The following is a 26399-nucleotide window of genomic DNA, read 5'->3' as shown; positions in this document are numbered from 1 at the left end:
TTCCAAAAGAATGTGTATTGCAATTGTCTGGTCTCACAGAAATCCACCAAGGAACTTTTATTGCAGTAGGGAGGGGCATTTCCCTTTTGATACGTTGCAGACATCACCATTGAAACCCAATTAAAAAGATCACAGTGACCATCTTCAAAGTCGATGTGCTCATAGACGCTCAAGAGCATGGGTGCCTCCCAGGATACTATGTGCTTCTGATGTTCCCTAGTGCAATTTTCTTCTGAATAAATAGATCCTTTTGGGGTTAAATTATTAGATACAAATCTTACCAAAATGAAAGTAAACCTGAAACAAAACAATAACAGCTAGAAGACCCAAACCAACACACACACGAATGTGCAGACAGCTGCCCATTCTACAGTACTGAACGTCATCCGCAGCTAGAAAATTAAATAGATCTTCAACTTTGTCATATTTACATGTTAAATACATACAATGCACTCAAACCTTGCATGTAAACTTTGTTGGATACCTTTGGGGGAAAAAAAAGTACAATACGTAGATATTCAAGTACAAAGAGCTCCTGGATTGTTTTGTGAAAGAATGAAAATAGAGATTTTGTTAATATGTTTGGTTTGCAGCCTCTTTAGGGAACAAAGGTTAAGAATTTAGAGCCTCAGGTAAAAACATTTAGATTTGCAGCTGACCTTGTATGTGCTAAAGGATCTGGCCTAAGAGGCTGGAAAAAGATAGCACTGAGACTCTGTCCCCTGTTGTTTGTGTTGTGGGCTCGCTGCTGCTCTGGAGCGGGGACGAGAGCGGTTGCAGCCCACACTGGCATTGCTCTGACCACTGGCGTGTTATGGCTGTACTGGAGTTTGGCTTGCAGTGAATTTTCTTCCTTCCCTCTCTGCCTACATATTCACAGGCAGCATTTAGTGCGAGTCCAGTAACGTGCAGAGGGGTGGGAGGAAAGGACCCAGTCCCGTGAGAGGAATCTCGGGCATCCTTTCCAGGGAAGACCTTGGTAAACACAAGCCACTTGGCATATTTGCTGGCAGCACATTTCTTGATTCCATCTGCCAAGGTGTCAGGCTCATAACATTGCAGGTCACCACCATGGACTGGAGCCAGCGCTGGCAGGAGAGAATTTTTTGCATCAAGTGGAAAGAAGATCCCCTTCTGCCCAGAGCTGGATTTTTTGTCCATCTCTGTCAGATAACTCTGATCTTGGAGGAAGACAACCCTATGAGCACAGCTATTGCTACCAACCTTATGTACCACGATACGGCATGTCTCATGCATCTTTGCAGGCTTCAGAGCTCAACAGGGGAAGGTTCAGCTTAACAGCTACCCTCAGGGATCAGTAGATCCTTAAAGTGACCAGCCTGCGGGCTCTGGTAAAAAGGATCAAAGTAACCCAGCCAACAACCAGCCCTTTTCTTTGGCCTTTAAGTGACTCCTCCACCTGAACGCCCCGTCCCTTTTATCTGCGGGATCCTGACCAGTTTTTTGTTCTTCCTTTTATTTTCAGGGGGCCAATGCTGTTCCCTAGCCAGGGCTCCCCAGGCCGGGGCAATCGCAGACCACGCTCCTTAGCACAGCACACACGCTGCTCCTCCAGGTCTGCAGAGGCTGATGCTTTTGTGCTTTACGCCCATCCTCAGATTTACGGGAGAAGTTTGAACTCTGGACCTGCCAGGACATGGGAACCAGCCTGTCACAGAGTGGGGCCCTTCCCTTTTTTTTGTACGCCCCAGGCTCCTCTCCACGGGGGAAAGCCCAGTGAGAAAAGAGCCCAGGGGCTTTTCTGTGCCTGGCTGTGGAGACTGACCCTCAGGCCTGGTAAAACTGCTGGCTGGGAGCTGGGGAGGCGTGCGGGGTGTCCGGCTCCTTCGCCTCTGCTTCCCACAGGTTGTCATAGCTGAAGTCGCTGTGGAAGCTCTGGAGCTCGGCATAGTCATGGTAGGCTGCGGAGTCGTGGTGCGGGAAGCTGGCCTCTGGGTCATAAGTGCCAAGATTCCCACCTGCAGAAAAACAGAGCAAAGCGTTCAGAGAGCTCACGAGCAACCCAGTGGCTGCCTTCGCCAGCAGCGAGAATGCACGAGGGTCAGCAAAATCGCAGCCCAGAGGCAACTAGATCTGGGCAAAGCCACAGGACAAACCACAAGCTCCCATGTGTGGCGGGTGGCCAGAGCTCGTAGGCAGTGAGCGGAAGCCAAGGCAATGGCCTCCACCAGACAGATGCAGGCAAGGGGCAGGGTGACAGACTCGGTCCCACCATGGGGAACCAGGTGAGTCCCCACGCTGCCTCTCAGCCCTGCTTTGAATGACGCTTATGGAGACACACACCGACGAGGCGGCGTGGGCTGCAGCACCCAAGCAGCCTCCCAGGAGCCTCACCTGGTTGCTGCAATGAAGAGCTCAGATGTTCCTCTTGCAGAGAAGAGACCTGAAAAGAAAGAGACGCACTGATGAGGATGACTTAGCACTGCAGTCCTGGGATATGGCACACCAGGAATCAGACTTCTGCCAGTTCCCCACAATGCACCCCGTCGCAGATCAAAGGGCTTCTTCCAGCCCGGAGAAAGGCAAGCTGGGACTCCTGCACCGCTGCGCCCTGCAGCCTGCACAGTGTGGGACACTAGGACTGCATTTGCAAACTCACGTCTTCAAGATAAGAAGCATCAGCAGGAGGCCGCAGCTGGAGATGGCACAAAGTGCCGGGCGTGCTGTAACTCGGAGCCACAGGCACCTCTCTGCAGTGGCTGCTGGGCAGGGGCTGGCAATTCCTCTTCTGCAGAGAGGGATGCTGGGGTACCGGGATGGCTGGGCATCCGTTCACCTGTGCTGAACCCGTCTGTCCGTGGCACTGCAGGAACTTAACCAAAACAAACTCCGGATTTGATACCTGCTATGGAGAGTCGGGGAACACTGACCTGCTGGTTCCCACCTGTAAGCCAGCCCTGCTGTTAACAGACTTAGGCAAACTGAGGTTTTCTGCCTACATTGCGAATTTTACCACGTTCCAATCCTGAAGGCCTTAGATGGGAAAGGAAGAATGGCTGTGGGTCCCTTGCAATGACCCACAGAGGTAGTGGAAGTTGGCCAGATGTGAAGGTAGTAGGATGAAAACTGGCAGCTCAGGGGATGAGGAAGGACAGAGGGCAGTCAGGAAGAACCCTCCCAGGGACAGGAGGACTTCAGCAGTATGGGGGATGCCAGCTGCAGACTCAGAAAGAGTCTATTCCCAAGAGATGCGCAGAACTAGAAACAGGCACTCAGTTATCACAGCTGGAATTTTTGGGGGTGGGTGAAGGGGTTTCTGTGTCTGACTCATCTCTAGTTTCTGTAGACTGGATCACATCTCAGTCTCTGCCTTTGTTCTGCGGTTTCTGGCTCTTCCTGGGATTGTTGTGACATTGGCATCCCATGATAAGACAGGGAAAACCTGTAACTCTCTGAGTCTGTCCTGGCTTGAAAAAACAGAGAACTATGCCATACCCTGCCCCACCCCAAAACGCAGCCCTCCTGTTTCCACATCCCGCTCGGGCAGACAGCAGGAAAAGAAATGGCCCGAGGCACAATTTCTGGAGCCAAAAGCCTGTGTGCTGAGTCAGGGCCGTAACCTGCAGCGAATGAACCGGGTACCTCTTCCGGGAAGCCGGAGCCCGCCACGCTGCGAGCACTGGGGGAGCTGGGCGTATAGGGCTCAGTGTACAGGGGGGAGTGGGGCATGGCCGGCTTCTCCAGGGAGCTGGAAGCTGTCGAGGACTGACTTCCCAAGGTCCATCTGTTCCGCTGAAAGGCAGAATTGAAAGAGGACATGACAAGCTGTTCCCTACTTGCAATTCATCCCCAGGAGGGATCGGAGTGGGGAATCTCCCTGCAATTCGAGTTCCAAGGGAGGGATGGTGGGGCTGACTCCCGACGGGAGCCATCTGTGCTAATAAGGAGACTTCCCTGGGCGTAAGGCAGATGCACACTCATTGAGGCTGAGGGGAGGGACACGTGGCATCACACACTAAACCATTGATGGACGCACGCTGGGAAGCCCTCAGAAGAAGAGGCTGTGTCCTATGAAGTAATAACACTCCTTGCAGAGCGCTGGTGCTTGTGTTGCGTCAGGAATTAGAGCCCAGCATCTCAGGGCTCCAGGAGACGTTGCTCTATTTGCTGTGGTTAACCTCACATCCCATGACCCATTTTCAAATGGAAACAGGTTTCGTGCCTGCCCTAGAGCACCTGCCAGGACAGCTATTCCTGCAAGTAGGGCTGTAAGGACAATGCAAACCGTGCACCAGCCCCACCGCGTCCCAGCCCCCTTACATTGCTCAGGTCCTGGTGTGGCGGGGGTGCTGCAGCGTGATGCTGTGAGCTGTGTGCGGAGTACGGCTCGTTGTACACTGAGGACAGGAGCTCCCCGTTGGAGTTTTTGGGAGTGAGGCTGCAGATGGTCCTCTCTGGGTCCTGGCTGGGCAGCTGCTGGCCACAAGGCCCACATTTGCTCTTGGATTTTCTGGCACTGCCCCCCCTCCGCAGGTCCTGCGTGGGCAGCCCGGTGCTTGGCCAGTTGGCCTGTGCCAGGCACTGAAACAAGAAGACAGACCCTGAAGCTGGATCTCCTCAGGTGAGCCCCAGGTACACAGACCCACCTGCAGCCAATGCAAGGCACCCTCCCCACTCGCTAGGGCTGCGGCTGCGGGCATCGCGCCGCGCTCGCGCATCGCCGTGGTCCTGCGGCCAGGCCTGTGCCCCACGCGCTCCTCCCCACACACACCCCTGGACGTGCGAATGCTGTACAGGGGCAGAGCAAGGCCTGCCTAGCCCATCACCTCCACCCACCTGTGGGCTCTTACTTTGGCATTTCCTGACCTTTGACCATCCCATTTGCCCTTCTGCAATCTGTACAGACAATCCTTATGCAGAGTGGAGTACTGGGATGGGACCCTTCAGCAGACTCTTTATCAGCAATGACAAAGCTGAGCCAGGACAAATACAGGCTCCAGGCATGGATTTGCTATCCTGCATAGCAAACACTGACCACCCAAGCTCAGCCCATCCGGGCACCTGGACGCACCACTCTGTACAAAGGCAGCGTCTGTCCCCACATGCATCCCAGGCCTCTGGGGGGTCACTTACATGGAGAGGCTGGGAATAGCCAGGGGAGACGGGTTCTTCGAGCACCCTGCTCTCAGGCATCAGCACGAAGGACTGTCCATCAGGGAGAGAGCCGCTGTTCTGGGAGAGGTGTGTGAAGGTGGCCACTCTCCCTCCCGACGCCCAGGAGTTTGTACGGCCATCAGAAGTCAGCGAGCCTCTCCCACTGCCAGCAAACTAGACAGAGGAGGAGCACGTAGGAACAGCCCTCTGGATAGCTGCAGGCACATCCCTCCCCAGCCCCATCTCCCACCTGAGTGTTGCTGGGCCAGCCCTCCGTGCCCACATGCTGGGCTCAGACCTGGGCTTGGGCTCAGACCTGGGCTTGGGCTCAGACCTGGGCTTGGGCTGTGCCCACATGGCGAGCAGCTGCCCGGTGCGGCCGTGCCCGGTGCGGCGGGGTGTGCTGCCCTCTAGGGCTGAGTGGGTGGCTGAGTCCGGCTTCCAGGGGCAACGGGGGCGAATGATGAGGGCTTGGAGCGGGGTGAAGGGGGCTCAGGCACCCTGGCCCCATCCTGGCTGCAGGGTGGGTCTCTCTTTCCTTGCAAGACCCTGTTAATGTCCTTGCGCCAAGGCCTCGCTGCGCAACGCTGTCACAGTCTGTGGCCAGGGGTCTGCTTTTGAAGGAATTTAATATAATATAGGCCTATATAATGTAATATAGGGCTTCAAAATAATTTGCAGGGAGCAGCAACTTCATGACAGCCTTCGAGCAGGGGACTTAAAGCAAAGTCTGTTGTGTCTCAAGAGTACTCACACGTGGCCAGAGATAGGACAGATGGGAGTCCTGGGAGACACCTATTGATGACCATGCAAGCCCACAACATCTGTTACCTGGCTGGGGTGTGGCAGCTTTGATCCCGAAAAACTCTCTGATCCAGAGAGGGAGGAGTCGGCGTTTCGAAACTGGGCTGTTTTGAGACAGTAGAGCCACTCCTGGTAATCATCATAGCTGTGGCAGATCACCCGGATCGAATTGATTAGTCGGCCTGTAAAAACATCACTCACTGCTCTTACTGGCTTTGATCGACAGTCCGTGTTGCTTTCTTCAGAAACCTGCAGGAACCCCCTTGCTCCATCCCTCCCACATTCTCCTGGGGTCTGGAGATCCTGACACCAGTGCAGGGACAACGGGAACGCCCTGCCTTTGGTGCTGACCATTTGCGCCGGGCCGCATGTAGTACAGGGACAAACTGAGGCCAGATCTAGATGAGGGGGAGACTGTGCAGCCGCACTGTGACAAGCACACCCCGGGTGCAAGCGCTGCTGCTGGCTCACAGCCTCTCTCTGCCAGCAAAGCCAGGCCCTGCAGCACAGCCAGGGCACAGATGGTCCGAGATTTCTAAGCGGTTCAATTCACAGAGCTTGGGTGCCGATGTAAGGAGCACAGCTAGGAAGATGGTCACAGCAGCTTAGCAGAACCAGCCCGACCCCAGAGACCTCCGTGGCTGCTGCCAGCACAACTCTCGGCATGCCGGACACGAACCTTCTATTAAAAAGGAGGTTTTCTCGTTCTCTTCAAAAAGCACTTGGATGGCGTTGAGTGGCAGCTCGCCCTGTCGGAGAGAGAAGCAGGCTTAGGACTGCGCAGCTGAGCGCAGCTCACAGTCCGTGCCATACGGCAGGAAGGCAGAGCGGTGAGGACGACCAGGTTGCCCCTGCCTGCTTGAGAGCTGGAGCTCTGCAGGCATCTGGCTGGCTAAACCCTGCTTCCACAGGGGCTTTCCCCCATCAGGGAAGCCAAGAGGCTTTAGGAGCCTGCTGCAAAGTTTTGCCAGCTTAGCTGGGAGCATGAGGAGGGGAGCCCCCAGCACGGGGCCGGCGGTGAGGACAGGGCAAGGCTGGCAGCAGCCTGGCTCATCTTCGTGCGGCATGGGGAGAAGGTGCAGCTCGGCCCCGCTGGCAATCTCTGCGGGGTTCTCTGCGGGGAAGGGGAGGAGGAAGGGGAAGCTCAGTGCCTAAATCCCCTAGGCTATGTCTGCAGGAGACGAGAGGCACCCAAGCTGCTGCTGATTTGGGTGAGGACTTGGCTACCTCAATACTCTTACAGGTGTGGGACACAGGCACGTTGGACAGCGCTGCCTCCAGTGGATCGACTCAGCCTTGTCCCAGTAAACTCACCCATCCCGCTCACAGCTCTCACCACCAGCCTTATTGCAGGAATGAAGCCTCTGAAGCCAGTGTGACTGCACGAGCCATTTCTGTAAGCTTTGCTCTTACAACATCCCTCCTGAGACCTGAGCTTGGAAAAGCACTCCTTCACTTCTAGTTCTGTTTTCAAGAATTTCCCACAGTTTAAGGGCTGACTTCTCCAGAAAATTTTGCAAACGTGGTCCTGAAACAAGTTTTTAGTTGTTGGATTGGGACTGCCAGCCTTGCAAACAGGAATCCCCACAATCCATACCCTGCAAAGTCTTACAAAGACAGAGTTGAGCCCTGTAAATGCCAGCTGGTGAAACATGAGCTCCTGTGCTATACAGCACAGTTGGGAACGCCACTCCTGTCATCGGATTGGGGTTTGCCCCTGGCAGGCACTGCGTATATGCTCCTATCAGCAGGGAGCTGAGGCAGAGAAGCTAAAGCAGCCTGTCCCCAGCCCCTGCAAAAACTGGGGGGAGAAGATACCATGTACTATTGCTCCTAAGTGCCTTTGCATGCACATCCACCACTGTCCTCTCTGCCATAACCCGGTGTCCCTTGGCCATCCCCGCATCTGCCAGAGGCCTTGGTCTGTGCCAGGGCCAGCTCTCCCATGAGCTCCATGGGACAGGCAGGAACAGGCAGTACCTGGACCTCTTCTGCTCCTGCAGCTGCGCCCCATCCTCAGCCCAGCATCAGAGCCCCGCTCCGCTGCCTGCTGCCAGATGTCCTTTAAGAGTCATCGCTGACAGTTTAATTCTCTGTGATGGGCAACGTGGCAGAAGGGTCGAGGGTTTGTCGACACTGAATTAGGATCTAGGTCTCCTCTTTCTCTGGGGCTCCCCAAGCTGAATTTTCCTTACATAAATGGAACAAGAACAGTCATGGGAGAGCAGCTGAAGCAGATTTTGCACTGGAACCATCTCACAGGTGAGCTCATTACTTTACTTCTCATCTCTTTCTCTGACCAGGGGGAAACTGAGTGACACATAGTTTTGTTGTTCCTTAAGGTCCTGTTCACCTCACCTGGATGTCACCCTAAGCCTGTCTGTGGGCAGGGAGCACTAGGCCGGGGCAGCTGGTGGCGATGGCCCTGGGAGCAGCTCCTGGCCAGGATGGCAAACACAGGGTCTGGGGAGCACTCAGAAAACAAAGTTCCAACCTCGTGCTGCTCTCGCCCATGCCCGGCAGTGGAGGAAGCGCAGAATGTAGGAGCAAAGCCTTGTCCTTTAGCTGAGGGTCCTCTCAAAAGGTGCAATCAGTTAGGATTCATTTACCTAAATGTATGGGCTGCAAAATAGGGTGCCTGGCAGAACCCCCTCATCATGTCCTCACTGCAAAGCTGTCCCAGCTGCATAGGCTCTGGGGAATGTGGCCAACGTGAAGCCTTGCCACAAGGGAAACGCGGAGCTCAGCCGGGCGTCCGTGGTTTGTGCTGGCCAGCTGCCTCTCTGCGATAGCCTGTGGGCACACGCAGGCTTCTGTGCTGTTTCTCCTGCGCAGTGATTTATGGGCTGAGCAGTACAGGAAGGCTGACCTTGGGAGGCAAAGCCCATGCAATGCTCTGTGACTTGTTTTTCCCCTGCTGCTGTAAGAAATGGACTTTGATGCTTCGGCTGGCACAGGTGCTACAAGGCTGCGTGTGGAGAGGGCTGATGCCGCCTGCTCCTGCTGCTCCTCAGCTCTCTGGCACATTCAAGCAAGCCCTCCTGCCACCGAGGATGACTGCGCAGGGCTTCCCCCAGGCGCCCAGTGCTTCTTCCTCCCTAAGGCAACAAGCCCCCTGTCCGTGGGAGGGGGCTGAAACACCCGGGGGGGCTAAAGTCCCACCCAGGGAAGTGCAGCAGCATCCTGCAAATAATGTGCACGTCTGCTGCAGAGAGCCCCTCTGTCCTCCGCCAGGCATCATCTGAACCTGCCCCCCACCAGGAGCTCCCCCCTTGCTGATTTACACCTCGCCCAGGGCCTTTTCCCACCAGTGGTGAGCCAGAGCCTGCTGCTTTGGGTGAGCCCCATCCTGGCAGGCTCAGCCCCTGCCTTCCCCTTCCCTGTCCCACACACAAACTTGGCAGCAGCAGCTCCTGTGGTTTGTATGAAACTGAAGAACAAAAGGGCCAGGCTATTCCTTCACACACAAATTGTAGGGCTCAGCGTCTGCTCGCAGGGAAGGGAAGTTAATTTGCAGGAGCCCTGGGAGAAGGCTCCTGTGCCCTGACATGCCTGTGGAAAATCAGGTTCCCACTGCAGTGTCAGAGGCTGGTGAATCACCTCCTGCCTGCACTCGGCTGCGCGGAGCCCTGCCATTACCCCAGCGAGTGAGACGCCCGGGGACCAACGCTCAGGCACCGTGGGAAGGGAACATTGCATGGACAGGGCAGACAAATCTGGTTTAATGTTTCAAAAGAGATGAGTTAATCTGAAAGCCCAGCCCAAGGCCCCCTTACGTGGTGCCCCATTCCCAGGAACTGCAAACAACATGTTCCCGAAAACAAGCTCAGTCTGAGGTGTGTCACACAAGCCACCAGCAGCTGGAAACACCCTCTGCTGTTGCACTAGGGACAGAGGAGAGCTCTCGCTGGCATACATCCCTCCTCACACCCCTTCCCGTTGCAAGCATAGCCATCTCCTCCAGCCAGGGAGATGCTCTATAGCAGGTATTCCCAGGATAGCCCTTGAATTAAAAGCAGCCTGCATGGCTCAGGGCCTGAGGTGGACATGGTGAAATCACGTGAAGAAGGACCCCAGTGAGTTCACACTGAATTTCACAAGCCCTCAATCTCTGTGGGGTTTCCTTGTCACTGGCCCCTCTCTCAGTGACTAAGAAGGATGCTGCTCCCCTGGAGGAGCAGCTCAGCCCTGCTCCACCATGTGCCGGTGGTGCTGCACCTGCAGGTTCAGAGACAGTTCAGCGCTCCCTTTGGCACATTTGTTCTAGCACGGAAAAACAGGGCCAGAAAGCAAAGGGCTGTTTAACAGCCGTTGCAATGTCTAAGATGGATGTTGGCAATCAAGTTTAAGGGCCATTCAGACTGCAAGCAATGCGAATGCAGCTCCCAAGGCCCACAGTGCCACTGCCCATCTGTGCTGAGGCTCCCAGCATTGCTCCTACAGGCAAAGACACACCAGTGGACTAGAGGAGCTCTTCTCACATCTCCTGGGGCACTCAGGTCTCCACGTCCTTGTTGGCCCTTCCACTGGCATGCCCAGACATTGCTCAGGGCCCTTGCTCCACAGAGAGAAAGAGCAGCAAATGCGGCGCACCAGCAGCAGCCTCTCCTCTCTGCCCGCCAGCCAACTAACTGCCTTTGCCCTTCCCCACGAGCATCAGATGTGCTGCCTGGATGCCACCTGCTTTCAAGTGGTCCCACAGAGCAGGGCCTAGGAAGCCAAGCCCCCGTGGGGGCTCTCTCTGGGGCTGTTCCAGCTCCTGTCTCAAGCAAGCGAGCCAGGCTCTCTGCCAGCATAACTACACAGAAATATGTCAGCATCCCTCCTCCCAGAGACCCAGATTACTTGGCAGCCAGCTCCTTTCCCCCGGGGCTTCTGTAGGAAAGCAAGGTGTTTCTCATGGGAAGATAGCTTGCAACATCCCTCTGCCTGCTCACCTGCCAGCTGGCAAGGGAGCAGCGTGGAGGGGAAGCCCTTGCCAACACGAGGAGCACAAGGGAACCCAGGTGGAGGGGAGCAACAAGCCAAAGAAGTGCTGAAATAGCCGCTGTGGATGAGTGAGAGAGAGCAGGACGGTGCTCCAAAATGAACGTACCTTAAAACAGAGGCTGTTGCGCTCTTCAGATACTATCACCAGCGTGGATGGGTAAAGCACCAACAGCCGGTCATGCTGCTCCTTGGAAAGTAAAGAGGAAGAGGGTTCCCTGTGAACAGCCAGGCAGGGCTCAGATCCGGAGAGCCCTTTACTTTGTCTCTCTGACAGCAGCCTGAGGCAAGGGCTCTGGAAACAGCTGAGCTGCTTCCCTGCAACTGGGCTTCACAGGCGATTCCTGCCAGCTCCAGCTGCCAGCCCTCTCCTGCAAATGCTTATGCACGTGCTGTCCCCAAGCACCACTGCTGGGCCACAGAGGCAGTAACAAACCTTTTCCCATTTACCAGGATGTGGGTAAAAGAACCCTCAGGGACCTGCTGGATTAGCGGCAGCAGGTAGGCAGGAGTCTGTGCTAGTCACTCCATCTATTGCCTTTTCTGAGCCAGGCTGGCAGGAGGTTGCTCCCCAGAGATGTGTCCTACCTGGAAAGGCAGATGCTGAAGCTTCACTTTGGAAACACAGAGGACATCACCTAGGGATTCCCGCTGGGTCCCTCTCCACTCCTGGACAGGCATGTTCTGCACGGACCACCGCAGCTCCTCCTTCCCCATGGAGCTCTGCTTCCAGTCATTCTAGGGACAGGAGCAGAACTGAGCAGCAGGGTAGACATGTCCTCCCCTAAGAGTCTGGCTAGCGCATGGCCCATCTCTGGCCTCTTTTCAAGTGTGGCAGAAGCAGGAAAGAGCACATAAATCTGTGCGGGAGCCAGTTTTCCAGCTGGGACTGAATATTTATATTTGGTACCTAGCATCATCTGTACATTGCCTTTCAAAAGGGAATACCTCTGTTTTACAAATAGGGAGATGGAGACAGGGAGGGAAGTAAAACACCCCACAGAGACTGGAAGAGAAGACAGGTTTCTTGAATCTGGTCCTGTTTTCTAGGCCCCAGTGCCAGTCTCCTCCTCCAAATGGTTTGTAAACTCCGGATAATTGCACAAGCAGTCAATTGTGTGAGAACTTCTCTGAACCAGACCCAAACCTCTGACCCTTCAGAAGCTGTGGTGGTGGCACCTCCAGGTCACAGGTCTCCCTTCCAGCACACACTCCCTGCCAGGCCCCTTTGCAAAGCCTTTCTTTTTGCACCCTTCCCTCGTAGGAGACTGCAGAAAAGGCAAGCTCCAAAATTAGAAGCTGTGTGCACACACACGCAGCAGAAATGCAGCGCGCTGTTGTCAGGTCTCAGCAGTACAGAGCACCTTTGGGGTTGCCATTCAGACTGAAAACCCACACTCACTCCGGTGCTGGTTGCACAGCCTAAGACCCTAAGGCCATCTGAACACAAATACACACTTCTCCACAGGCAGAGGAGTTCCCAAGCAAGAACGTGTCTGTCAAGTGTGAGTAATTAGCATGTCTGTCCATGGTTATTTTAGGGGTGGTGGAATAACTGAAGGAAGCGAGAGCTGTGAGGCGCGTTGCCCAGGGCGAGCTCTAGGCGCTGGCAAGCAGGCAGGTGCCTTGGGCAGCAAGCAGCCGGGCCACACAGAGGCCCTTGCCACGCTGGTGCCCTGGCCCAGGCCGGCGCTCTGGCAAGGCTGGTATGTGCTGCTGGCAGAGGGGTCAACTGGCACATGCCAGACGGGCTGAATTACAGACTGTGCACAGCCCCGGCAGCTGCTGGAAGTGGTGCGAGTGGCACCAAAACCCCTGTGCACCACGCCAGAGGGGCAGATCCCCGACTGATATAGCGAAGCACTCAAGCAGCTATCCTGGAAAAAGGGGATTAGGCCAGGAGTTAACCCCACACCTCCTTCCAACATTTTGAAAGAGCAGCAAGCACAGCAAGGAACATTTGGAATTGGACCCAGAGCCCCTCTCCCTTTCTATCCTTAGCCCTCTGCTCAAGGTCTCCAGCCCAGAGGAGATGCCCAGAGATTCTAGAAGAAGAAAGTGTTAGGTGGGTGCCTAGAAGCGTGGTGAAAACAGCTGAGAGAGGCTGGCTGCAGACGTTATCCCTCCCACTGAACGCAGCAGGACCAGTGCAGCATCCACCCAGCTTCCCCGGTTGCTCAGCCCTGAGCTCACAGCACGGGGAATGGCTGTGCACCTCACCATCCCAAGACACTAACCTGAGAGAGGAAGGGCAAGCCAAGGCTTCCTCCATTTAGCTGGATCTGTTTCTCCAGGTGATAAAGCCACTGCTTCAGCTCTGACTCAGTAGGACAGAACATGATAAGGGGATTCAGCAGAGGACCTAGGTATGCGAGACACAAGATGAGCTGAGCAGATAAGGGCACCAATTGCAGCATCAGTAAGTAATCAGCTGGCCAGAGCTGTTATGCTCAGCACACCACACCACATCAACGCCTATGAGTGCTTTGCTCTGTTGATATCATGCTCTTGTCTTTCCTGCCACTACCTCGAGCTTGTTGCCCCACATCAGGCTGCTGGGCAGCTCCCCGGCACGGACTGCCCCAGCACCTTCTCGCCGCCTGCTCATGTAGCCACATCTAGCTCTGACCACCAGCCACTTTTCAGTCCCAAACCAGGCCAAGAACAAAAATCAAAGACAGTACAAAAGCCAAGCTTGAAATCAACAGACAGATGAGACAGATTTCAGCTTTAAAAGTCGCCAACAGCGTGTGACAAGCATCTCTGTGGGCAGAGACTATCACAATGTGCTGCTGCAGACAGCCTAACTCAATGCAAAGGTTTCACTTTGGCACTCAATATGTATAACATCAGTAGCTTTATGACACTATTTATTTATTGCTTCACCAAATATAGTCTGTGCAAGACAAGCTGAAGCTGCTCTCAGACATACTCTTGAAGGGAGGAACAGCCCTATACCTTATTGATTTTAATGTTTTCCAGCTACCATTTCCTTAGTAGCATGAGCAAAAAAGCCCCACCCTCTGCTAGACATAACCTACTGATGTTAATAATCATTTCTGGCAGGCTGCAGAATGTATGTTATGATTAATAATTTACCAGTGATCTCATATTAAACCATCCTTGGTGCATGCTCAGTAAGATCTGGCTTTGCGGGACTTGGAAGTATGCAGATAAGCAAGTGTACTGGATAAGCATGGTACTTTGCCCTTCTGTGGAGTCTTTCATCCTGTAATTCCCGCATTATTTATGAGCAACAGTTAATTAAGACTTAAGAACACCTCTGTCTGTCAGGAAATACATTAATACAGACACAGCAGAGGTGGGGAAACTGAGGCAGGGACTCCCTGAGTGGCTTCCCATAAGTCACTCCATTCAGACCCATTACAGTAATTAGGTGTCAAGCATTACTGGGTAACCAAGTGGCTATGTACCATTGCGGATCGGGAGCTCTCTCGTCTCCTCTTTTCTTGCTTTCCCTGTCTTTGCAATGGAGATAAAGCGATTCCCTACTTTATAGCGTTGCTAGGAGGGTATAAAGGTGCTAATGTTATCCAGGTGTTCTGGCCGCTCTGCATACTGCTCTGGGCATCCAGGCCCCTATACAACAGCAGGAATCTTTCTGGTAGGCCATGACCATGACCCTTAACGTGGCACTGCTTGCCGTGCCACCTCCTCTAAGGCCAGCCTTTCAGACGTATCCTGAGGGCTGTTCGCGTTGCCACATCTAAACAGGGCCCAAAGGAGGAGAAAATGAGAAGAGAAACTCCTGCCTAAGCCTGAAGCCTGAGACATGCCTGTAGCTCGTGCAAGGAGCTGCTGGGGAGGCTGCAAAGCAGAGCCTGAAAGGCTGCTGCTAATTGTTGCTGCCATTTCCCTCAGCCCCAAGGGCACGTTTGCGGCAGGGCCATGACACAGCCATGCTGAGCAACCTGTGCCAGCCCTCGTGCTCTTTTCTTCTGCCCTGTCCTTCCCCTTTCCTTGCAAATGCTTCCAGAGGAACACTGGAAGCAAGAAAGCCCCTTCCTGGAGCAGCAGCAGTTTATTCCCACCCAAATCTGTCTGGAGACACTAAAAAGCTGCAACGTTTGCAAGTGAGGCAGAGGTAACTCAAGGCGCTCAGCAACTTCATCAGCATCAGAGGCTGTGCAAGAGATGGGCCACAAATCCAAGGTGACGGGCCGCTGGCAGCCACTTCTCCGTGCCAGTGCACTGAGGGACAGCTCTGCACGCTGCCAGGCTTTGTCCTCACTCTGCACCTCCACGCTTCCACAATCGTGCCGGCATCTTCTGATGTACTGAACTACCCTAGAAAGTGCAGTTCATGAGGAACTACCGACGTCACGGGATTTCACAAGAGAATGGATGTGTGTCTGTTATGTCTCACAGTCATGAGACAAAGGACTTCCACCCTGATCCCGTGTGCGGCCACGGACAAGGCTTTATCCCCTCCATGCCTTGATTTCTCCCCCTCTAGCTGAAAAATAAAACTGTTCCACTGATCTCCCAGCAATCCTAAATATCGCTGCCTCCCTGGTTTCTCCATGTCACTGCTTACTGATCTATACAGCACGCTCTGTCAGAAAGGCTTTGGTTTGTTCTTTCCCTAGGCAGGACACAAACCCAACAAAGCCTGAGGCAATTTTCCACCCAGCCACACTCCTGCGTGTTTTAATACAAGCAGAACAAGTCCGCCCACCCGGGTGCAGACTCTCCTGACAGGTTACGCCTGGGAGAAGTTTTTCTTCATTTCACAGGCTCCCCAAAAGGGTTGGAGAGCCCTGCCTAGTACAGTGCAACAAGACCACAACTCGGCAGGCTTAAACCGGTGGGTCATTTGTACCAGTTCCTTTTTATAATTTATATAGTTGTTTTTTTTTTGTTTGAGTGGCCCTTGTGTAACCTCCTCTCTAACAGAGGACACCAGAGAGCATAGACAGTGGGCCTAGGACACAGAATCTTTCTTGGCTCTGTATCGCTACTGAGTTATTTACTTACTTCTGTTTATTTCATGCTTTAACTACCACTCTTGGGGGCTTGCAGCTGCTGTAATTCAGCAATGACTAAGCCCAAAGAAGCTTCCAGCCAAGCCGGAAAGCTGTTATAAAGCAAGATCGCTCAGAGAAAAGTTTACAAATCTTGTGGAGGCAGAAGTGCCGGTGAGGGAAGAGCTGGTGAAGTGCCATTGGGTCCTGATAGCACCAGCCTGGCATTGTTGGTAGAGGCAACTCACCTCTCAGCACCGTTGGCCATCCTGGGTACTGGAGCAGTGCCATACATCAGCACACAGGGGAGCCTGCTTGGAGTCACTCCCTGGCCTCGGGGTTTATATGGCAAAGAGAGGTGGGAGAAGGCGTTTTATTTCACTCCTTCATTCGAATGTGGTGCACAAAGAGCAAATGACTGGGCAGAGGTGGGAACTGTCACCACGTGTTACCCTGAGTACTAACCAGGCGGGGCACAGGACCATCCTTCCTCTGTGCTCCCTATCCAGGCCCCTCCCTGCCTGCAGCCCTGGCATCACTGTCCAGGCATTCAGGAGCAGGGAAGCCTGGGATGGAAAGATGCAAATGCTGGGAGGAAGAGCTTCAGCTCTCTGCAACCTCCTTCCAAAATGTGGTTCTTCTCTGGGACTAGGTCAGAGCGGGACAAAGAGCAGAGACAGTCATGATTCATACACCCTCTGTTCTCTGTTCAAAGCCAAAGAAGATGCACCAACCTGCAACACGAAAAGCGTGATCCTCCTGCCTGGTGCCCTTCCCATTCTCAATTTCACACACATTCAGCTCTTTCAAAGGCAGCAGTCCCTGCGTAAGAAGAACACACCATTATTTTGGGGGGCAGCCCACAGGCAGGCTCTGCGATTAATGCCCCTTTGCCGTAGGAGACTGGTAGTCCAGACTTGGCACCGCAGGTTGCTGTGGCTCACGATGTTAGACTGCAGATTGCTGTGAGGGGAAACATTTGGGACTTCAATCCAGCCCACCCCCCAGAGGAAGCAGGTTCAGCAGCTCCCCGGGCTCCGTGGGGCCACTACTGCAGTAGTCATCTGCCGTGCTGGCAAGAACACTACTTTCTTTATATTCCAAGTCTTTCAGTTTTAAGAGAAACCTCAAAAAAACATTGCTGATTTAATACAAGCAAGCCAGAAGATAGAAATGACCATAAAGCAAAATTGAGTTGTCCAGTTTCTATACTCTAGTTCGTCAGAGTCTCACTGTAACAGACCACAGGAAGAGATGACAAGTTTGTGCTCCCTGTGGCTTTCTAAACAAGGACTGTAAAAGATGCTAATTACTGTAATGTCTAGGGGTCAGTACTGGCACATTAATTCCTTTTTAATTCCTCTAGAATTATTAATCTAAGGAACTGTTTATAAAGTAGATGGGAGATTTTGTATATTGTTTCTATTCTGACATGTGTCTGTCTAGTTGAAGGCTGGCTTGCTGGATGCCTTGAGATTGTATCTGCATATTGCATTAACCTCAAGTCACCTAGAAGACAATAAATAATTTCTAAAAGGAACAATTTTTATGAACATCTACAGCACAGCCATGCTCAGTTTTAGTTATGCACTTACGTAGAGGGAAAGCACATTCAGGGCTTCGTGTTTGTTCGGCTGTGATTTTTTTGGCTGCATGTGCAAAACAGCCTATTGTTTTCAATTCACCAGCATCATCAGGTTAAAAGATTGATGAATGGTTTGCCAGGATAGCTGCCCAAGGCTGCGCTCAGGTTTTCCTTTCCACCCTCTCCCACATGCCTCTTTCTCTGCCCTGCAGATGGAGAACTCCCCCTTGGTTCGGACACCAAGGCCAAGTCCACCGTTGGGATTTTGAGCGATAGGAGCTCTGACCCTCACCAAGGCACAGCTCTCTGTGCTTGATGCCCTGCAGAAAGATAAGTCCAGGTAGCCTAAACACCTCCCATCCCTGGTCCTGCTTGCCAGCCCTGCACAAGCCCCTGTCCCACCTCTATGGGGTCCTTTCTATCTCCCAACAGAGAAGGCCAAGGACCCAAGTGAAACTGAGGTTGTCTGGGTACAGTCCTTAGGAAAGAATGGTCTCTTCCCCCAAGAGCTTGACATCCACGGGAAGAGACTTAATGAGATCACCTAGAGGAGGCCAGGGGCAGCCCCAAGAGCAGAGTCCCCTGCCCTGTCCTGTCCCATCTGCCCAGTGCCCCCAGCTTGGCCGCACTGCCTGACTCCCCAGTGCTCGCCCCGGCGTGTCCGGGAGATGCCCTACCTGGTAGGTGAGTCCATTGGGGCCTGCAGACTGGAAGTACAGGTAAGACTGGAACAGCTCCAAGAAGCAGTCGTTCACCTCCTGCAAAGAAGACATGTTTTGGGGTTTATCTCAGGATGCCTTCCTCCTGCCAGCTTCCCTCTGCATCTCAGACTGTTCTGTGCACAGAAAAGCCAGCTTCCCACCACTACATCTCTGCTGGCGGATCTGCTGCCAGCCTGGCAGCTGAGCATGGAAGCATGGCCCAGGTCCCCTCTGGGATGGGAGCCGGTGGGCACCAGCTGGTACACGTGTGGCAGCAGAAGTCCCTGGGCCACACAGTAGCCCAAGGAACTCCCTGTGAATCACATTTCCCAGAATTACGCTTTACTTCCCAGTCCTGCAGGGCCACTCCATGCCCAGGAAGAGAAACACCCACAAACAGGTGACGCAGCTTACCTGGCAGTGCTGAAACTTAAACTTGACCTTGGAGTAATAAATAATTTTCCCCAGATTCCTGACAACCGTTTTCCTTCGTCCCTTCTTGAACAGGCTGGGGAACTTCTGGTCCAAGTTTTCTTTCTGGTTTTCCTGGTTCTGAATATTCTGTATCAAGGATTCAGGAAAAACAAATCAGAGCCAGGAGGAGGTGGGGGCCTGATGTCTGGAAGAGATGTTCCCAGAGCACTGTCCCAGAAGGGCTTCCTCGGACAGGTGCCCTGGGCAGGTGCCCGGGCCAGGCTGTTTGTTGTTGAGTCTCCATGTCAGCGTGGAGCTGGGGTTCAGTTACTGCTGGGAGGCTGTCCTCCCTATGCAGGGGGAGATACTGACCTAAAGGGAGGTTTTCTGGGTTGGGAAAGAGGGATTGCAGAAGCACATCCTCTATTTAGGGTCTCCCAACTTCATGGACAATCTCCTGCTATCCTAATCAAATTCACTGGAACAAGGACCGGTCACGGCAAACACAGCTTGACTTCTACTGGCGTTAGTGGAAAGGTTTTCTTTGCTCTAGTTTCACCTGGATTCCTCAGCTCTCCCATCTGCTCAGATCCCTTGGTTTCTCTAGGTGGAGTCTGTTGCCCAGACACTTCTGAGGCAGAGTCCCACAGCCATAAAAGCAGCTGCAAGGCACTCAGTCGTGAAGCTGCTCGTTGTCAGAGCAGAAAGCTGAGGGAAGGCAGCAAGCACTGGGGGAGAGCAAGGCCTGATGCCAGAGGGAGACAGGACTCAGGGCTGGGGGGTTTCCCTTATTTCCTGCATTCTGGTTATATGGAAATTCTTCCTTTTGTGCAGTGGCACAAACCCACACCCCCACTGCACTCCACTGCTCACAGCCCGGGGCTGCTGCTGCACTGTCTGGATACTGCATAAATCCCGAGGGTGAAAAGCTCTCCCTGCAGTTTCTCTGAAAAGAACGTTTTTATTTCTGTGGGTTGGTTGATTTCCTTGGGGAGAAGGGAAGGGCTGTATCCCAGCGAGGCCACAGACACCACCGATTCCCCCCAGGTCTACACCCCACTTGCATATCTGAGTCTTAAATGTCAGCTTTGTTAGACACGTCACAGACTCTGGGATATTCATTCCCAAGCAAAAGAGAAAGGTAGGTGGGAGATGCAAGGTTTGCCCTTGCTGCTCAGTCGCCAGGCTGTGAGGCCACCTTGGTGGGACCCCACTAGCAGCTGGCATTTCCTGGGGATACTTCCAGCGAGGGCACGGCCGTGCTGGAGCTGGGCGGCAGCAGGGTGTAGTGGTGGCATGTGGCTCCCTGGGGGGGTTCATATGCTTCTGCCCGAACAGCACTTCCAGGAATGAGCGGGGAGCAGGCTGCCGGGGCTCAGCAGGGATCGGATCGAGTGACAGCTGGGCACGCAGCACTGCCAGGGGCTTCCAGCGGCCAGCGCTTCCCCGCCGCCCAACCTGTCTGGCCCGCGTGTGCCTGCTCCCAGCGCGCTGTGCCAAGGAGACAGCTGCGTAAGCCCCATGATAAATGAAGAGCCAGGAGAGCTAAGCAGATCTGTCTTGCTGGGGCCTCCATGACTCACCCCTCCGGCATGAGATTAACCCCTCTCATAACCATGCCAGGGACACCGGGGAGCTGGTGAACCAGTAACAGGAACCTAATGCTGCTGGGACCCTTTCACCTGAAAAGGTTGGGGTTCCTTCCAAGGCCTCACTGAATTTAGATAACTCTTTTTAGGACACAGGTTAACCCCTTCTCTGCTCCAAGTCTCCCAGCTTTTCCAGGCAGTACCCATGAACACGTACCCAGGCCCTCCCCGGAGGTGGGAACCTACTGGCTGCCAACTAATGGTCTGAGAGGCAATTAAGCGTAGGAAAAGATTACATTTGTGCTACAAGCCGCTGTCAGAACAAAGACCAACTGATCACCTGACAGCTGTGGCAGCAAAAACAAAACACTGCCTGGATAAGGGCAGCAACCAGCAACAGGGAGGGGGGAGAGGATAAAGTAATGAAATTACAGGCGCAGCGATAAGCAGCAACACCGGCTACCAGCTGCCTGGGCGATGCTGCTGCCTGGAACGTGACAGCCAAATTCCCCAGTAATAAGTAAGGCCCCAAGAAGCAAAAGCAACCTGGGAGCTGGGAATCCAGCAGTAGTTTTGGCAAAGAGTTTAACCTACCCGCCAGCTTCACAGGGATGCTCCAGAGGGAAAGGGAGAACTTCCACTGCCACTGTTCCCGTGGCAAGCAACAAACAGAATACCTCCCTCTCCTGAACAAGCATCTAGCAACCCCAGCTTGCAAGGGTTTGCAGCAAGGCTGAGAAGGCAGCTGGATTTAGTCGCAAAGCATGGAGGCACCTCCAAGACCGTGGTCAAAATAGGATCACGTCACTGAAATCTCCTGCCACCCTTTCAGCTGCAGGCTCCCACACAGCAGGCCCCATCCACCCATGCCACACCAGCCATTTAAGCCCCAGCAGTCTTGTCACTCATGAGCAGGTATTGTGGTTGCACAGGAAGAAGCGGGACTGTTCAGGTCTTTTGGGGTTTTGTTTTTCTTTTCTTTTTACCAGGCAGATCTGTGCTGGTTTTTTTCTAGCAATTTTATGTCCTTCACTGAGGTGCCACTGTTAAACCCAACATTAATACATTTGCGTATGTGCAAGGAGAATTGCCCTCACAGCTTTCCACAGGTTCCTGCCCGCATCTCAGGAGAGCGGCAGCAGGAAGCCGAACATCATTAAATCTGACAGCTAGCACAGGTCCTTGGTAAAAGCAAGCACAGCCTGTCTGTGCTGCACCAGGGCAGCACTGGCGCCCACCTCCTACCTGCTGCTTTCCACTCTAACACTGTCCCAGAGAGTCACAACCACGATCCCCATTTTTCCTTCTGGGGACCTGAAGTTCAGGGAAGAGCTGTGACTTGGCCTGCCCGTGGGCTGGGGTCAGACCCCAGTTCCCAGGCAGCGTCCAGGCAATGGCACGGCCGAGTGGGCTGGCAGGTGCCGTGGGCAGGCAAAGCGGCCACAGCTGGCACCTCCAACTCTGTGGTTTCCTCTGCGAGGCCAGTGACGCTGGGTGGTACGGCGGTGGCATCAGACACCATCCTGCCCTGGCCACAGAGGGGGCCTGAGGGACTGGGCGTAGCTCATCTCTTTTGTCCATCCGCAATTTCTCTGGTTTCTTTGTCTCCCACTTGGAGAAGCAGGCTGACCAGGACCGGCTCAGGCTTTCTCACTCAGAACAAAACCCTTTGTAAGGTTAATAGTGCTTCCCATAAACGCCTGATCATCTGCCTAGGTACAACAGCAATTTCCCAGGATGTGGAGGACTTGCCTAAACCCAAGCTCTGGAGAAAACAGCTCCTACTGAATCCCAAATATGTCTCTGGGCTCAGACCCACAAGTGCATCGCTGCCCTCTCTGAGACAGGTCTGCATCTGGCCATGCCCCAAAAAGCAGCACTGGCAACCCCGTGATGTCCTGTGAGGGTCAGAAAACAGGGCCATCACAGGCGCCTCCACAAGCATCACTTATCTCCCTGGCCCATACACCCCCTGAAACCATGGGGATACCTCAGTGTCGAGCCAAAACGAAGGGGAACTAGCATTTGTCATCCCTCTGAAATCCTCCCCAGCCAGCTGTTTGTTCCCCTGGCTGGGTTGTGCTGGTGACAAGCGCTCTCCTCCCCCAGCCCCATCCTGATCAGCACTGTTTCCGTTAGCTCTGCCATCCCCCTGGCTTCGAGGCAGCACAGATCATTGCAAACCTGGTTTCTCTCAGGGTTTGGCAAAGCAATGAGTCTGTAGCAGTGCAAGTGCCCTGACATGTTCTCTCGCTCTCTCCCTCCGTCTCAGATGCCTCATCCTACAGGTAGAGCAAGTTAATAATTAACCTCCCTCAGCCCCTGCAGACCCCAGTGACTCCCAGCTGAATCACTAACCCTCGCAGCAGGAAGAGCTCAGCCTTGCAAGGCTGGTGCCCTGGGGCTCCAAAAGCTGCTGTTTAATGATAAAAGAAGCAAATGAGAAGGATGGCTCTTCTGGCACATCCTTCCCCCTCACTTTTGCTTAGGCTTTGCAGAAGCCGTAACTGGGAAGTGTGAGAAACAGGGCAGAAGGCAGGTGGGAGCAAAAGGTGCTGGCTTTGTGTGCCAGCTGCCCATGGCAGGGTCCCCTGGGGCCTGGTTTTCAGGGATGTCACTCGTCCCAGTCCCAAACCGCCTGCCAAGCGCAGCGGTTTGGCAACAGCATCTCCTCTGATATTGCATCAGAAGAGTCCCGTGCTGACAGCTCTTCTTTAACCTGGCTCCGCAGCACCTGGTCACCTCCCACTCTCAGAGGTGTTTCTCCTGAAAAGACGGGAGTGGGAAAGGGACTAAGCCAAGGCTTTCTCCAGGCCACACAAGAAGCTTGTGGCTGAGCAGGGATTTGAATCCCATCTGCCCCAGGCAAGGGTAACATCTAAACAACTGCTCCACCCTCCTTCCTTCCCTAAAGAGATCCCACACTCTCTTGTGCTCCCAAATGAATAATCTCTCGGTGACCTTTGTTCTGTCAGCTTGCAGGATTTGTTTTCCAGGATCCGCTAACATGACAGCTCTCCCTGCTTCCCCAAGGGAAGCGTCCAGGATCCGCCTGGAGCTTTGTCCCATCAAGTGCTGTCCAGCCCTTCTGGATGCCAGCTGAGTCCCTCAGGGAACCATGCCCTCGCCACATGCCCATTACCCTCATTTGCAAATACCGGGCAGGACTGCGAAACAGTCCCAGTTCTGCTGTGCTCCCCACCCGTACAGTTCAGGACGCGTTCCCCAAGAGAGAGGACGGCACTCACCCATGGCCGCCTCACAAGTCAGGAGTAGGATCCCAGTCCTGCTCCCTTCTCAGGCTCACGTGAGGGAAAGCAAAGATCCTTTGGGTTGGAAAGGGCCAACCTGGGAGCAGCTGAATGGAAAGGGACTGCAGGGTCCCTGCTTGTGGGGAGCAGACGTTTGAATTTCAGCAGCAACCCAAAGTACACGAGTCCTTGAGTACCAACCCAGTGAGTACTGAGCCCTTGACAAGCACCTCATCACCAGTGAAATACACCTAACCAGAAGCTTGAAACCCAGGAGATAACATCCTGCTGCTGGCCACCTCTGAAATTACCTCTGCGAGTCCCTGCCTCAGTTTCCCCTTCCCTCATATCCATGTAGCCTATGTGCCATGCAGTGCATGCACTGTACAGCCCAACAGGCCCCGGAGCTCCCCCAAAGAGGATGAGCAAACATACTGGGGTTCACCGTTTCACCTCTGCTTTCCCTGAGCAGTGCTGGGAAATGGGGCATATGGCCACAAGGCTGGTATGTGCCTGGGACAGACCTGCCCTTCCTGATTACCTTCCCAAGGCTTATTGCTAATATACTGCCTGCTCCGTCTCATTCCAGCGTGGGAATGAATCATCCTACCTTCGAATGCTTGCTCTAACTTTCCCTGCCTTCACAGGCTACCCAGAAACAAAAGAACCAACTGCAAAGGGGTGTGTGAGATACTCCCACCATGCTGCCTGCTTTGCCCTCAGCACTACCCCCCCACCCCATCACACACGTTTTGGCTGATGGCAGGTTGCCTCCACACCAGCTCTGCTGCTGGGAAGGGCACAGGGCTCAGCCCTTCCTGTAGATGCGACCTCTGTCTCCTTGAGACAGTCCCGCTGCTACCCCCTGACCCAGACCCATCGTCCCTCTTACACACCCTCCTTGGGGTGGGTGGGAATAACCTCTGGGAGCAGTGGGGAGGGGGTTGGATGCGTTTGTACTTGCCTTTCCGGGAATATACTGCAGGATTTTGTCTGTGGTCTTGTCTCTCTCCTGCCCTCCTTCTATACCAAAAAAGCTGGGCAGTTTTTTCTTGCCATTTTCTCTACAGAGGGGAGAAAAAGAAAAACAAAACACACATGCAAACACAGATCTAGGCTGATGCATAGTGAATTCTGCCCAGAAATAAGGAAGCCAGAAAACTAAGTAAGCAATTTGGCTCAGGCTTTCTAATCATCCCAGCCCAGCAAAGGGCTGATAAACAGCCTGTGAGAATTGTAATGGGGTTTGTGCTGCACTTGTTGGTGTTTTTGGTTTTTTTACATGTCTTTGCATAACCAAACAATCAGCTAGGCTCATCTGTGTCTCCAGATCAGTGGAGGGACAGATGTTCCTTTGCAAAATACAGAGACCAAATCCAGTCCTGACAACTATTCCAAAGCCTCTGGAGTGGAGATGCCTATGTACACATACACCATCATATATTCAGATACAGGTTGTATTTCTATTTTTGTGGTTTTCCTCTCTTTCCTCTTCCACTCCCAGCAAGGCCCCCAGCTTCTGCTCGCATGGACACCATTAACGAGCAGTTACCGATGCCATTTAAGAAGCTCTGGGACTGCTTTGTTGGGACTTGTTCTCTTTTTCAACCAGATTGCAGTGCTTAGTTCAGCAGAAACCAGGTTTATCTCCATGGAAAGCCATGAGCATGGGAAGCCGGGAGTCAGTGGGGACTGGAGGTGCTCTGGGGCTTGGCTGCTCCACTGCAGCTACCTGATGTCAGCCCTCCAGGGACCAAATTCCCCAACCGATCCCCTCTCTTTAACGCCACAGTAGCTCCACCGTCTCCTACAGGTTTGCTCGGAATTTATGGCAGCACAGGAGACTAAGGGGACCGTTTCGGTGTCTCCTCTTGATTAGAAACCCCTCAGCCTAGCAGAGTTTATGGGGTTTGTCTCAAAGACCACCATGTACGCTGAACCCAACGTAGATGGGGCCAGCGTCTACATTTGTAGACCGTGAGGAATCACCCTGGTTCCCGACAGAGCTCCTCTGCAGCCCAGAGCGCTCGGGATGGGGAAGGCTCTGCTTCGTACGTGCTTAGGCAACGGCAGCAGCGCCGTCGCTGCGCTGATGGGAGCACGGGCAGCGGGACGGGCAGCGCGCAGCCACGCTTGCTCTGCGCTCCCGGGCAGGCTCTGTTTGGGACGGCCGCCCATTGCTGTGGTACCCGCACGCTGCCCCGGCCAGCCCAGCACTGCAGACCCCGAAAAAGGGTTTCATGGACTCCTCTTGTGTCTTCAGGGTTACAAAGCCAGGTCAAATCGTACGGGCAGTGCGTTGGGATCTGGGGCTTTCGCCTAAAGCGAGAGGAGCGTGATTGTTGGTTTTTTCACAACACAGCACCGCAACTCCGGGTGTCGTGAATAATAATAAAAAAAAGGCAAGTGAAAACAAGGAGTGTCAGGCATCCGCACCTTGCCTTGCCTGTCCCATAGAGGGGAGATTTAATTTTCAAAGTGAAATGAAATAAATCGTGTTTCTCCTGGGGGCGGTGTCGCTGGGATACTCCGCCAGCAGAGCCCTAGAATTCTTTCCCAGGCACTTGCGGCGAGCTGATCGCGTTTGGCACTGGCCGGCACCCTGCGAAACCATGCAAAACCCGATTCTGCTGAGCGGGGAAATAACTCCTGGGTTTCCCGAGCGGGACTCAGCTGCTACCCCAGTTCTGCCTGGTGCATCGCAGGGGAGGTGGTCAGCAGGGAAGACCGGCACCGCTTGAAAAGCAGTCCAAAGGAAAAGCAAGCGTACTTACTCTTTCTTCAGCGAAGGTTTCCTTCTGAAAGAGCCTCTGAGCCTCCCAGGTGCCTGAGGAACACAAGTTATGTTCCCCATGCCGGCAGCGGCTGGAAGCGCCCGGGAGCAGCGGGGATCCGGGGAGGTGTATGTGTGTGTATGTGTGTGTGTGTGTGTGTCTGTCTGTCTGTGTCACGCAGACGCTCCCCTTCCG

General features: G+C 53.8%; 1 protein-coding gene across 2 annotated transcripts; it reads right to left on the bottom strand.

Moving 5' to 3' along the window:
• On the bottom strand, nucleotides 1-26399 carry PLEKHN1 (pleckstrin homology domain containing N1). Of its 2 annotated transcripts, XM_075113784.1 has the most exons (17): nucleotides 26205-26399; nucleotides 24395-24494; nucleotides 18591-18737; nucleotides 18153-18233; nucleotides 16625-16712; nucleotides 13143-13267; nucleotides 11494-11643; nucleotides 11015-11095; nucleotides 6599-6668; nucleotides 5947-6101; nucleotides 5095-5289; nucleotides 4282-4542; nucleotides 3604-3753; nucleotides 2621-2833; nucleotides 2356-2404; nucleotides 1787-1979; nucleotides 1-1647 (listed from the first exon to the last, which is right to left on the bottom strand). In XM_075113784.1, exons 1-16 carry the CDS (start codon nucleotides 26282-26284, stop codon nucleotides 1789-1791), a joined length of 2136 nt encoding a protein of 711 aa, XP_074969885.1. In that variant the 5' UTR covers nucleotides 26285-26399; the 3' UTR covers nucleotides 1-1647; nucleotides 1787-1788. The 2 variants fall into 2 exon arrangements, with proteins under 2 accessions (XP_074969885.1, XP_074969884.1); XM_075113783.1 differs by having other exon boundaries at nucleotides 1-1979.

Source organism: Phalacrocorax aristotelis, chromosome 19 (genome assembly GCF_949628215.1).
Source record: "Phalacrocorax aristotelis chromosome 19, bGulAri2.1, whole genome shotgun sequence".
Classification (NCBI taxonomy): Eukaryota; Metazoa; Chordata; class Aves; order Suliformes; family Phalacrocoracidae; genus Phalacrocorax; species Phalacrocorax aristotelis.
This window is presented reverse-complemented; position numbering and strand designations above follow the sequence as displayed.

Excerpts from the sequence above, each read along its gene's own strand:
- PLEKHN1 (XM_075113783.1), bottom strand. The coding sequence starts at position 26,284 with ATGGGGAACATAACTTGTGTTCCTCAGGCACCTGGGAGGCTCAGAGGC. Across the intron at positions 2,834-3,603 it reads GCTCCGGCTTCCCGGAAGAG|TTCCTGCAGTGCCACGGACA; the intron begins GTACCCGGTTCA and ends GTTTTGGTTAAG. Across the intron at positions 2,405-2,620 it reads ATGCTTCTTATCTTGAAGAC|GTCTCTTCTCTGCAAGAGGA; the intron begins GTGAGTTTGCAA and ends CTTTCTTTTCAG.